This window comes from Anguilla anguilla, chromosome 2 (genome assembly GCF_013347855.1).
Source record: "Anguilla anguilla isolate fAngAng1 chromosome 2, fAngAng1.pri, whole genome shotgun sequence".
NCBI classification, from domain to species: domain Eukaryota; kingdom Metazoa; phylum Chordata; class Actinopteri; order Anguilliformes; family Anguillidae; genus Anguilla; species Anguilla anguilla.
In genome coordinates this window covers 4,982,337-4,994,791 of record NC_049202.1, presented here as the reverse complement: position 1 = coordinate 4,994,791, position 12,455 = coordinate 4,982,337, and the positions used below count along the sequence as shown (strand labels likewise).

Below are 12,455 nucleotides of genomic sequence, written 5' to 3'. Positions count from 1 at the left end.
CATTTGTTTTATTTGAGGCCAGAGGCTGGGTTGAAGAAGAAACGGCAGTGAGTGCGAGAGCATATTCGTGTGATCAATAGCAGTACGGCATGTGGAACATATTCCTGTGCGTTCAATTTTCGTTTCTTGAGCGCTAGGTCAAGGAAATAATGAATTCAGCCGGGCCAGGAACAGGAAATAACATGGCGGAGTGGTGGCAGCGACTAAGGAGAAAATTCCAGACATTCTTGTCAACACGTCCTTCCCACTTGTCCTACCATTAATAAAACGGGGAGAGTGGATTGGATTGTCCAGAGAAACAAAGCGTTCTTTCTCCAGCACAAAATAATTGTTCTGGAAATCAGATGGTGAGTGACACAATAACATGTGGGGAGGAGGGGGGGGGGGGAACAATGTGCAACTGATGTTTACAAATGAAAGCTTTGTTGTCTGTGCATTGAAATATCCTAAGAGACTGTACAAAGTGTGTGTCTCTCTATGGGGCTTGAAAGGAATACAATCCCTAGTTTTATCAACAGTCAAAATAGGTTCTGAGTTCCATGACATCTATTTCATGTTGCATAGTTTTTTTTATTTGGTTTTTCATCTCAAGTTGGATCACATAATTATTTCATAACCTCCTAATCTACCCCATTTATCCCCGTCACTCAGTGGATACCAGTAATTTTTCTAACTGCCTCTCTTGCTTCTGTAGTTTATATTTCTCATGTCTCGGTCTCCTGTGCTACTTAGGCTATAACTGCAGATCATTTGTTCTTCCTCCTGTTATTTCTTCTATAGAAGATCTATAGTAACGCTCATGCTATGTCCTCCTCTTTCGCTGCTGAGTGGCCTCCACTCATCGCCTGCTACCTTCTAGGGTTGACAGATGTAGAATCTGTCAAAACCATAAAGCTGTCAGCGTAATCTGTAAAGCTGTCAGCCTAATCACAAACAAAGCTGGAGCTTTCAGACCAAGTTGGGGGGGGATTTCCCCCTAGGGAACCAACGTCAGACCAGGGGGCCGTTCTATCACTGACAGTCATAGACAAGCAAATTCATTACATTCAAACTAGTGGCAAATGTTTTCCATCAATAACTCTGACCGGACATTACACTGTCTGGTTGGGACCACAAACCATACCTGTACAAATAATTTAAAAACTGGACATTCTGGTAAAAAAAAAACCAGACTTTCTGGAAAGCCTGCTCACTTCTGAAGTACCTCATGGCTCTGTTTTAGGTTCGCTCCTGTTTTTGTAATGAATCCACATGCAACATGAATGATTTTCAGTTTTTGCATTGCGGCACTGACTACACTCACAATAGTTCTCTCAACATTACTGTAACGTTTTGTCGATGTTAACACACTGCCACTATATGGCAGCAACACTAAGAATATTTTGTGTTCACTGGACTATGCCCGAGTGCATAGAACGCAAACAAAACCACATCAAGGAACCATTTCTCATGCTTTTACTTTTAAGATAACCAAGAGCTAATATTTACCTCAGTTAGACCTGGAGTATTCTTTCAGTATGTAGATTCCACATAAGTAAAAGTGTGTGGAAGTGCATTTGTGAGCCAGTAACAGAGAAGACATTAGAGTCCATGCTCAAAATAAAACACCATGATCAGGGGATATCAGGGAAATTGATGTATTGGTTTGTTTTAAATAGGAGGCCTGTAATGTGTACCTGCCTTTTAGGTTTAAGAATTATTGTGGCTGGGTTCTGCTGATATGGTTTTTTATCCTGAAAAAAGAACAATCTTGAAAAAAACACAGACACATGTTAGGTCAGACACCATTGCACTCAGACTCCCAAAAATGGTTTCACAAATTTGCACTTTATTGAGGAGGAGATGACAGAATAAAAACAAAACTAAAACTAAATAAATAAAAAGATAATAGCACCTCTATGGTCCGTTCACTCAGTCAGGCTACAAGTGGAAATCGAGCCTATTTACAGAAAGGCTATTTGTACAGAAAGCATAGCTGCACTATTATGGTACAATGCAAGGTAACTCTATACATTGCTGGAACAACAATCGCCACCAGATCTGGAAAAGACCGTCATTGGGTTTGCAATTTATACATGAGTACAACATTTCTTTTGTATATCATTCAATTTCTGTATTTGGTCACACACTTACTTTATGAAAGTGCCTGTCATAATGATGAATTAACTAGCTAATTATAGCCTTGAGAAATGCGTCTTATGAAGCCGATTGGTTAAATAATTTGGTCACAAAGAAATGTACTGTATTGTCTTCCTTGCATTATGCCACATTTTAACATGCTCACTGTACCTACTTCATAGATGGAAAAGGCATTCATTACCACTGAGGAAAAAAAAGAAAAAGAATCATGATTGTACAACAATTAACAGAGCCACACTTGCGTATAGCCAGAGCCAGTGACATTCATTTGAACTGACAAGACCTGGTTTTGAGGCCCTTTTCGATGTAGTGTCAATAATAGCACAATACTTATTTGAGGGCGATGAGAACAAAGAAAGTTCATGCTTTATTACAATCCAGACTACCGTACTCGCTGTCCCCTGCTCTGAAACACAGTTTTTCCTACCAAGTAATAGAAGGTCTGCGATAATCCAGTCAGCACTTCAACCACACTGTTGGGTCATTTGAAACTAGTTGCAGTAATATAGTTCGTACAGATACATTCCAGCTATTTTTGTCGCTTTCAACTTGTAACATATGTGTTTAAAATACAAAAATGTAAACTTTTTTAAAATCTTCAAACTACTTCAAAAATTCAAGTGAGGAAAAACACACTTTTCAATTGTTTAGGATTTCTTATCATAGGCAATATACTGTAATTCAGTGGATGTTGGCCTACAATTGGGTTCAGGAGAATCAGGGTAAAGAATGAATCTAACTGGCCCTTTTTAAAGCCTGGTCTGAAAATGAGCATAAGAACGCAAGCCAAGCCTTCCTGCTCTTTTCTCTTATCTCTCTGAGGTCCAGACCTACAGGACGTTCTTGTGTAAACAGCAGCAGCACCACAGTGAACACTCCCCCCTCCCTCCGCCCCTCCCGCTCCCTCCCCCCTCCTCCTCCTCCTCCCTCCCCTCAGTCACATGATCCATGATCTAATCTACATTATTACAAAACTGCTCAGCTGATGCATCAAAAAAAACAGCACGAAATAAAAACTAGGCAGTTCCTAAAAATCCATAGACCGGCACCCCCCTTAATGAGTTAATACACTTCCTGTGGCTCACACCTTATTAAAAAGCAGCTTATGGTGTTTTAAAATATGGAATGACTTTTTTTTTTTTTTTTTTTTAAATCATATGTCAAAACCAGAGCATGTACACTGTAAATAGCATCATATATCCAAAATGCATCTCGTAACCCAACTCAACCCCTTTCCTGACCCACAGATCGGGAAACACTGCTCAAGAACACTGCTGGGGTGTGTCCTGTTAGCTTGTCAATAGCGCTTTCTTGTGTTTTTCCTGCCATTAAAAAACCTTTTTTGTTTTAAAAAAATAAACAGAATAAAAATTTTTTGAAAAACTCCTACCACCTATTCCACACTGCCTACGACGATCAATGATGCATTCGCTGAGGCGGGTCATTGCTTTAGCTGCTCAAGTGAAATGTTTAGACTCTCACCGAGGGAGCATAAAATGGAAACCAGGAGAAATAAGAGATGGGGGAAGATGAGTTTCTCTCGGGTTTTTTGGCCATGTGCGCAAGTCTATAAAATGATATGGATTTTAGTATTTTCATACATGTGCGTTCAGGCATTAGACCTCAAACGCATATCTGAAAAACTTAAAAACTCTTTAGAGGCTGGTAAAATGTGTAGATCCCAGAGAGTTTTCAGTGAAACGTTTTATTTACTGCAGTACAGTCAAATGAAAGCAAAACAGGTGTTTATTTTATAATCACTAATCTGGCAGGGATTTTACAGGTGTCTGAAAGGTTTAAGTATGTAAAATAATTATTTGACCCAGGTCTGGCACACATGAGCACAGACACTTTCAAGATGGCCAATCTTAATCCAAACTGCATGTGACAGTGTAATATTTATTATTATTATTTATTAACCAGACTTCACAAACAGAAAACTGGTCATGGGGGCAAGGAAATGTTTTCAATCTCGCACTTTCAATCAAATCGATATATCCAAAGCTGGGAATGGACATATTTATTTTTTGCAACCTTTTATAGTACGTATGTCACAACTTATCCACAGTACACTGAACTTTATTTCCAGTCAAAAAGAGGAATGGAGTCTGTCCAGAGACAGCTGATTAACAGCGACAACAACAACGATCAGAGTCCAGCAGCCACCATGTTCTGTAACCCAGTAATAAAAAATATTAAAAAAGAATGCATCAAAAAAAAAAAAAATTCAAAGCTGAGTTCCTCCCACAGGAAGAGTATCGGTCAGCTGGTTGATCCCGATAGAGAAACTAGAGACGGCGGAGGACCAGACAAGGGCTAAACAATGCACTTAATCAACCCCAATCACGTCTCCGGTTACGTGTCAACGAATGGAGAGGGGAGTGCACGCGCACCGGCTTACAATAACCCGCGATCTCCGCTTTCCGCAGCTGTGCGCGACCTGGCTACTAACGGTCACGGGCACAGGCCAGTATAATCAGAAGCGATAACACGGTATTCAAACTCTGCCATACACCCCCGCAGTACCCGATCTAATCAAACACTCAAAAAAAAAAACAAAGCAGGAACTTCCCGAAGAGAAATACGCAAGCACTAGAATGGCCGTTCTTTTAGAGAAAACTTTTCCAGAACCTTGCAGAAGAAGAGTTATTCATATACTATTAATAGATTTCCAGTGGGAACGCACTGTAGGACTGCGGTTGTTGTATTAAGAATGCAAACAGAAGGCCTATCACCAGGTCAGCGCATGCACTAAAAACAAGAAGCGAAGACGCAAGCACCTCACATCCGGTGATTTCCCGCGTCCTGTAGCATCATTTCGGCAGGTGAACCAAGGACAAGGGCTTAAAGCTGAGACACGACCAGCCTCTGTCAGCAGTAAACACCCCGTGTTTGCCGACAGACTAATAAAAAGACATGAACAATGCAGTATACTGCATGAACAAGGAGGTCTGTGCTACAGTACTGTATGGAATGACTGTAAAAAGGAAATTCAAAGTTTTTAAGTAGCTGATTTTTAAAAAAAGAGGAAGGCAAGAAATTCTTTGCCCATAACTACACAACAAATCCCACCCGCTTACCTCAATTACAGGTCAAGAAGAGACATTCAAAGAACACACAACCCTGTATCTCAGTTCTTTTTTTTAAACTATCACAATCACAAAGCGTTATTGGAACTGCCTGTAAACTTTGAAAGAAGGAAATACTCGTTAATTTGTAATATGAATTACAAACACTTGTGACACTGCAGTTTCTAACTAATGCCATGGTGTATGCAGTTTATTTATCTGCTCAAGTGAGAAATCATAAGTGAAAAGAGAGTGGTTGCATTATAAAATGCCTGCTTCATCCACATTGGGTATGTACATAATCAAAGCTGTGATAAAACCACTATCGTGTCCTCATTTTCAAACACTTTCATGAAGTACGCAACATTCCACTGTACATTCAAAGTACTGTTCAACAAAGTTAATAACAGTCAAGTGATGGCCGCTTTGGGGGAATTGAACCCTCTAATTGCATATTTAACCCTGTTCTTAATGAATAGTCCTCGACAAACGCCAACAAGCCACTGAGAAGCAAAAGGGCATTCACTCGAGTGCCGGCTGGTAATTCTTCATTAGTGGGTGAGTCGATCATTTAGTGTAGTGGTTTCTCAAACCAACCCCATCAAGAGAAACATCAAGAGTCTGTTCGCCATTATTAGGACTCTGAAAAGACAGCTCTACTTGAAAAGAGACAAGTGCTCCAGAGCGCACCTTTGAATCAGTGCAGGAAATCAACGGCTGCAATGAGGGGAAAAAAAGATTGTAATGATATGCGCTGATTAATTTCATATCTACAACATTAACAAAAAAACTGCTACATATTGATAAGAGACTTCACAATATAACTATGGTGCTGATTCAATATCCTATTTGCTTTCACTTCAGTTGACTCAATTTAAATTGCAGCTCTTCATTTTGAAGTACAGTTAGGAAGGGTTACTTTTGTTTGAACACATCTTACACTCCAATCCTAAACAGATCCCGACTTATAACTCTTCATAAATAGTCTACCATTTGTCTTCTTCCTCACTGATTATTAAATACATTTAGACAAATAAATACATATGTAGATATTTTATTCCTGAGAACCTACACAGTAAAATGCTCAGTGTTAAATCAGCTCTTACAGCGTACAGAGTGTTCCTATCGGACTCACATGCACTCTGTTAAGAGCTGAGTAAACACTGGACATTTTACGGCGTACGTGTTTTCATTAATACAAAAGAAAAATGCACTCAATGATTATTTTCTTCAGAAATTGAACTGTTCCGGAAGTGTGCTCTGCCAGCATTTGCACACGTTACATTGTGTTGTCCCTGACAAAACAAACCGACTAGTTATGCAAAAAACGTTTTTTCTTACGGCCAAGACAAGCGACTGCACAATGCAACCGCTTGTCCGCAAGCTTAGAGAGGGAGGCAACGTGCCCAGATATGAGATATGAGATATGAAAAAATCTAAAGTCAGCCAGTAGACTTTGGAACACGTGAGTGAATGCGGGGGCGGGGTGGGGGGTGGGGGGGGGGGGGGGGTGTGAGGGGCGTGGTTAGAGACGGTGATGTCATCGTGAATGTATTTTTTTTCTCAGTCCGCTGTATGGCAGCTTTGGACGATGTGTTGGAGAGAGACACGCAAGTCTTCACCTGGGCGAGAGCTCTCCCTTCCCCCCGCGGACGGGCGACGGGCCGGGTCAGCCCAGCTTGGTGATCTGCAGGCTCCCGTTTATCCGTATCGTGTCGATGGCGGGCAGGGACGCCACGCGGTGGTAAAAGTCAAAGAGCTGGTGCCCGTCCACGAATATCCGGAAGCGCTGGTGCTCGCAGTGGATCTCGATCTGCGCAGAGTAACGGAGAGCCGAGAAGAGGGGGGTAAAAATAATTCGTTTTAAATCATTGAAAAAATGATTTCAGTCTGCAAAGTGGGCAATCATTTCTCTAAGTCATGTGACTAATCTGAAAACAACCCTCTATATGCCTGCTCTCCCTGATCGTGCGCATTCTCAATGCGGGATTTTACAGTGGCATGCTGTTACACGCGCCACGGCCCGGACACGAATCCTGACAGTTAATTGGCTGGGGTCCGACGTCCCACGGGGCCGCCCAAATTTGACCAGAGGCTCAGCAGAGACAACATGGTTCCCCTCAGTAGGCTATTCCTCAAATCATGGCGCAGCGGCAGCTCCTCATGTCGACCAGCCGAAATTCAGCGTGCCTGTCCCGGCAGCACTAAGACTGGGCACTAATCCAGAGGCATATGTACAGCATTTACACCCCATAAAAAGGCATCCTGAAATTAAACGACTAGATTGAAGGGGCGGAGGGAGAAAAGCATGCACCAGGTTACCGTGACAACACTTTGGATGAGTGAGATGGTGGAGCTTCTGGCACGTTAAATGTTACATAATGAGTACTGTACCTTATCGGACCAGTGTATTTGTAGTTGTTCCAATGATCACTGGTATGCACTTATTGTACATCGATTTGGATAAAAGCGTCTGCCGAATAAATGTAATGTAATGTAACGTAACGTTACAAGAAGCAAACGAATTTTTTTTAAAAAGGCGAGTGAAGACGGTTACCCGGAAAGGCTGGTCCTCGATGAAGGGGAAGTAGGGGATGGGCTTCTCCGGCTCGCCCCAGGCCCCGGAGACGCGGGCCTTGCGCAGGAACTGCCGGTCCTCGAACCTCGCGCTCAGCTCCAGGGCCACGTCCGCGGGGGGCTTCTCCCCCGAGCCGCAGCCGCACGTCAGGCTGATGTCGAAGCTGCGGGGTGGGGGGGGGGGGAGTGTTACAAAGGAAAACCCAACACGGGGAGGGGGGAGGGGGCGGTAAGGAAGGCTGAAATCAAATCTGAATGCATTTACATAGCCTACTGTATTTTCAGTTAACTGAATTGAAATCTGTCACAGTGCACTTCATGGCATAGCCTAGTCTGAACATATTGCTCAGAAGCTAACGGGAGTGATAGCACTGCGTATAAGATATTAAGAGATGAGACAACATTTTTTAAAAGTAGGCCTATACCCTGAATATCTCCAAATGTAGGTCTTGTGCGTGAGCGTAGACAAGCATGCGCCCAAACAACTACATATTTTTGCCCTGGCATGCAAAAATAAGCATCTCGTCCACACACTAGAACAGTGCCTTAACAGGATGAGCTACCCAGCCAGCCCAAGAGATAACATTTCGATTTGTATCATTCAAATGTCAGCTTTCTCTAAAGTACAACTTCCTTATGAGTTGGGGATCAGCCCAGCACTTTACGTACATGCGCTGAAATTATAGCTGCTCAGTAAACTCATAACTTGGCTGTAAAAAGACCCCTTTTTATGGCAATATCTGTTACAGTATGAGTGACAGTTTGATTGATTATGGACGACTCTGACAGACAGATATCCAGAAGGGGGTGGTGGAGGTGGAATAAAGGGCACATACCAAGACAGATCAGATTACACATCCTTGTGTGCGCGTCAACATTACAAGCCCAAAACATCGCGGATCATAAAAGAGATCGACATCAAACTACTTTTAATCGTATGTGGTTATCGTCATATTTAAGATTCCGTTTAGGCTATAATTATCGGGGACATAAAAAAGATAAGATGCACAATGCAGGCCGCGTGCCGTTAGGAACTCTGAAGCGTGAGCCACCTGAACGAGCTTCGTTTCGAGTGGGCGTGGTTTATAAAAAAAAAACTTTACAGGTTGAAAGACTAGCATAGGCCTACATATTTTTACTAACAAATCTGTTATGCAAAACGAGTCGCGTTCCACACGATCTACAGTAGTAATTTGGTTGATAAAGGAAGGAAATCTGAGTAATAACCTTACATTGAAACGACACAAGCACATTGAAACGGACAGCAGCAATGTTGACATTTACCTCTCTGGCTCAGGATCTATGATCCCCATCACAATGATCTTCTTCCCCGGTCTCATCCCACCTCTGATACGACCACTGAACGGAACTGCCTGGATAATTCAGAAAGCGAGAATTTAATTTATCAGTCTGAAAACACATAGGCTATATCCAGGCTACAGACGCACGTAAAACATAGTATGCATGCACTCATAACTTTATGTTCCAAATAAAAATAGCTTGTTTATATTACCAGCTGTCGCGTATCTTCTTTGTCCGGAGATATTAGACCGGGATTTCCAAATGAACTGTTCAGCCGATCATCGTCTGTATTCTTCAAATACACATGGGTACACAAAGGAAAGCGGATTATGGCAACTGTACCCACACAAAACTGAACTCTGTTCTCTCAGGGCCGCCACATCGACAAACGAGGCTACCGCCTGAGATTATTTGCTTGTACTCTTAACAAATCTTTCTGGGTGGCCAGTGCATTTAAAATGAGGAATATTGTGCAAACCTGGCGGCTTTCCTTCGCCACCAACAGTGAGGACATCGCTAGACAGACAAGTGTCAAACATCTGTCATGTCAAAGGCAAATATTAAATGCTCTGTGCACGCAGCGCAGTAGGCTACAGCGAAACGATGCTGTCAACCTTTCGCAATAGCCTAGTTCAAAGTACCCATTCAGAAACCCTCTTGATTTTAACTAACCCTGAAAGAGAGGTCAAATACGGCTGGATAAATAGCTTTTTATTTTCTGACATATCAGTAATGCTGCTTATGTAAGCTATTTACTGCAACAAAATAGCCCGGTGCAACACAAAAGGATGCGGGACCACGATTGTAGGCTACCTAGCTACCGGTACACATTTTAGATCACTTCAGAACAAAGAAGCCGTTCGTATGTAGCCAACATGTCTCGTGGCGATTTAAAGTACAGGCTACTTACAATTGCGTCCCTTTCCGTAGCCGACACCGCCATTTTGTACGCAGAAAACCATAGGAGAGACGGATTAATCAGCTGAGCTCAGGAGCAGTCCGGCGCTCAGGAATGTGTCAGCGCCAGGGAAGTGACTCAGGATGCCTGCGCTCGGCGTCCGCTGTACATTCAAAAGGATATGGCGAGGTATTGCAGCAAGTCTCTGGCCTACGGTATCTCAGAAGACGCCCTTCTTCCACTCCGGTCTCGCCCACTTCAGTAAAGAGACGGAATGCTGACGCGCGCTACACTAAAACATAATCCCCCGTCTAGTCCTAAACCCTAATTAACTGTCTCCTTTTCTGTTATCGACAATTGTGATATGTGGCGCAAAAAGAGACATAATTTACGAGTATGTTTTCAGAATTTAAAAAAAAATGGCATTGAAGCATGTTGAGTAAAGCATGTTATGATGAACATTCGGCTGAAAGTGAGAGACTGCTAGGAAAATGTCCAAATTCTTTCCTTTTGCAAAAAAAAAAAAAAAAAAAATTCTAAAGAAAGAAATCTGGCTGCCATATGCTCCTAGGTTAGACCAGTGTAGCTATGATATGCTCTCGTGCTTAGATTGCATCATTTATATGGTGATACAGACCAATAACCGGCGAATTACTTTTTGTGGGAGTATTTAACCGCTGTTTTACTTTTGTCACATCACATCAGATGCATTGCATAGCGCGCATATAAACAGTTGTTCGGTTTGATCTAAATATTGCCCCCTTGAGACGGGCAAACAAACGTCTGTGAATGCACTTACATGCAAGTAAATTGGGTCAAGTTTCCTTAATTAAAACGGCGGGAGGTACATGAATGCAATTAAAGCTTCTCCTTTTAATTACAGAATTGTATTGTGGAGTCTTATACTCGTTTTTCTGTTCATTATTATTATTATTATTATTATTTACCATTACAATTATTTTATTTTTGGAGAGATTCATAAATTTTGTAAGGGATAAAAAATGTTTCCAGCAAACAGTAACTTAAAATTATTTTCTACTTGAGAGGAAAAAATAAGACATTAAATCTCAATTACAAGCCTAAAACACTTGTTAAGACAGTCTGTTTTTGGAGAGCAGTGTCCGTGTCAAGTTAATGTGAGCAGCTGGGCTGTGGGCTTACATTCATGCTGAAGCCCTCGCTAAAGCTGAGCTTATTAACTATACCCATCGAATGCTACATTACAGAAAACTTAAAATCTAAGCGGTTGGCACCATGTTTGAGCCAAAATGGCTGATTGCCTGAAAGCTTGCACCAATACCTCTGGCAAGGAGTGGGTTACCTTGACCAAAGGCCACTCTGTGGGGGTGGGGGGGGGGGGCACTTGGCAAAAGATTTAAATGATGAAATATGAAACACAACTCTCGTGCCCTTATGGAAGACATTCACAATGTATTTTTCTGTGTAAAGCAGCGTGTGGGTGTGTAAGCTGTCTTGCTGGATGTTTTTGCCGAGCAAGCGAATATATTCCAATTAAACTTGACTGCTGCCCTCCTGTGGAGATGTAGTACAGTGATGGGGCCACTAAGAAGTGAGAGATTCCTTGTTCAGACCCTTTTGTACGGTCTATGTTTAGACCCTGGGGGAAAAATCCAGTTCATGAACTCTGTGCTACTGCTTCACTCCATGACAATGCAAGTCTGCTTCTTCCCAAACCAGAGCAACATTTCTCGTACCTGTGATCAGTGAGAATATTCAAATAATTTCACTTCTTCTTTCATGAATGACATGAATTAATAGGATATGCGGAAAGTAAGTATATGATTATACAGTATGTGCACTAAAAGTCAAGATTTTTGGGGTCTGGGGACAGTGAGCTAGTTCTCAATGTTTCGGCGTGCATGAGCTGCTGGTTTTGGTGGAGTGTTGCCGATGTGGTTGGAACATTCAAAAATAGCTTCACCTGGAGATGATTTTTACCTGAAAAATTCCCTTGAATTGAGCGAGTGCACTGACTTGCACCCAAAGGGTCCAACGTGTAATTTCATTTATAGGACCTATTGTAGTGGAGAATTTCCCCCAAAGCAATATTCTTACTTTTCAGCACAAGTGCCACTACATCACTGCGCGATACTACAAGTGTCCCAAAAGACAGAGACAGAGAGAGACAGGGCCTGCGTGAAAAAAGAGTGTTTGGGAAAAGTGGGCGTGATTAAAGATCATGACAGGAATGACCCAGATTCCGTGCTCTTTTTTGGCAAGCCGACGCTGTGACATCACCACACCGAGAGACATTCGGAGCTGTTGCTAAGATACCGCGGAGCTTGTGGAGTCTTATAGTCAGTCTCCGTCCCCGGTTTGTTCCCTAAGGTAGTCAACGTGTCATTTAACCCGCAATTCGCTGTCAGCGCGGAAACGTGGAATGCGCAGGAATTCTGTCTTGCAAACAAGTATATTGGGTGTTTTTTCCACGGAAAAAATCCTGTAACAGC

General features: G+C 42.3%; 2 protein-coding genes across 3 annotated transcripts in view; one reads left to right on the top strand and one right to left on the bottom strand.

Annotated features, from left to right (window-relative positions):
* Positions 1-215: 215 nt before the first annotated feature.
* The window catches only part of LOC118220650 (E3 ubiquitin-protein ligase pellino homolog 1), a 61,057-nt gene continuing 48,817 nt past the window's right edge, over positions 216-12,455 (top strand). Inside the window, exon 1 of the mRNA XM_035404672.1 lies at positions 216-347. The gene's annotated coding sequence lies outside the window, so the exon portion shown is untranslated. The remainder of the gene's footprint in view (positions 348-12,455) is intronic.
* lgalsla (lectin, galactoside-binding-like a) lies at positions 1,807-10,656 on the bottom strand. 2 transcript variants are annotated; one of them, XM_035404674.1, is made up of 6 exons: positions 9,997-10,656; positions 9,298-9,378; positions 9,069-9,157; positions 7,765-7,948; positions 6,830-7,020; positions 1,807-5,924 (listed from the first exon to the last, which is right to left on the bottom strand). In XM_035404674.1, exons 1-5 carry the CDS (start codon positions 10,027-10,029, stop codon positions 6,877-6,879), a joined length of 531 nt encoding a protein of 176 aa, XP_035260565.1. In that variant the 5' UTR covers positions 10,030-10,656; the 3' UTR covers positions 1,807-5,924; positions 6,830-6,876. The 2 variants fall into 2 exon arrangements, with proteins under 2 accessions (XP_035260565.1, XP_035260564.1); XM_035404673.1 differs by having other exon boundaries at positions 1,807-7,020; positions 9,997-10,655.

What these genes read in the sequence shown, in the direction of transcription:
- lgalsla (XM_035404674.1), bottom strand. Translation starts at nt 10,029, where the DNA reads ATGGCGGTGTCGGCTACGGAAAGGGACGCAATT. An exon ending in AAGAAGATACGCGACAGCTG is followed by an intron (nt 9,158 to 9,297) that starts GTAATATAAACA and finishes TGAATTATCCAG; the next exon opens with GCAGTTCCGTTCAGTGGTCG. An exon ending in TCGAGGACCAGCCTTTCCGG is followed by an intron (nt 7,021 to 7,764) that starts GTAACCGTCTTC and finishes TACTCTGCGCAG; the next exon opens with ATCGAGATCCACTGCGAGCA.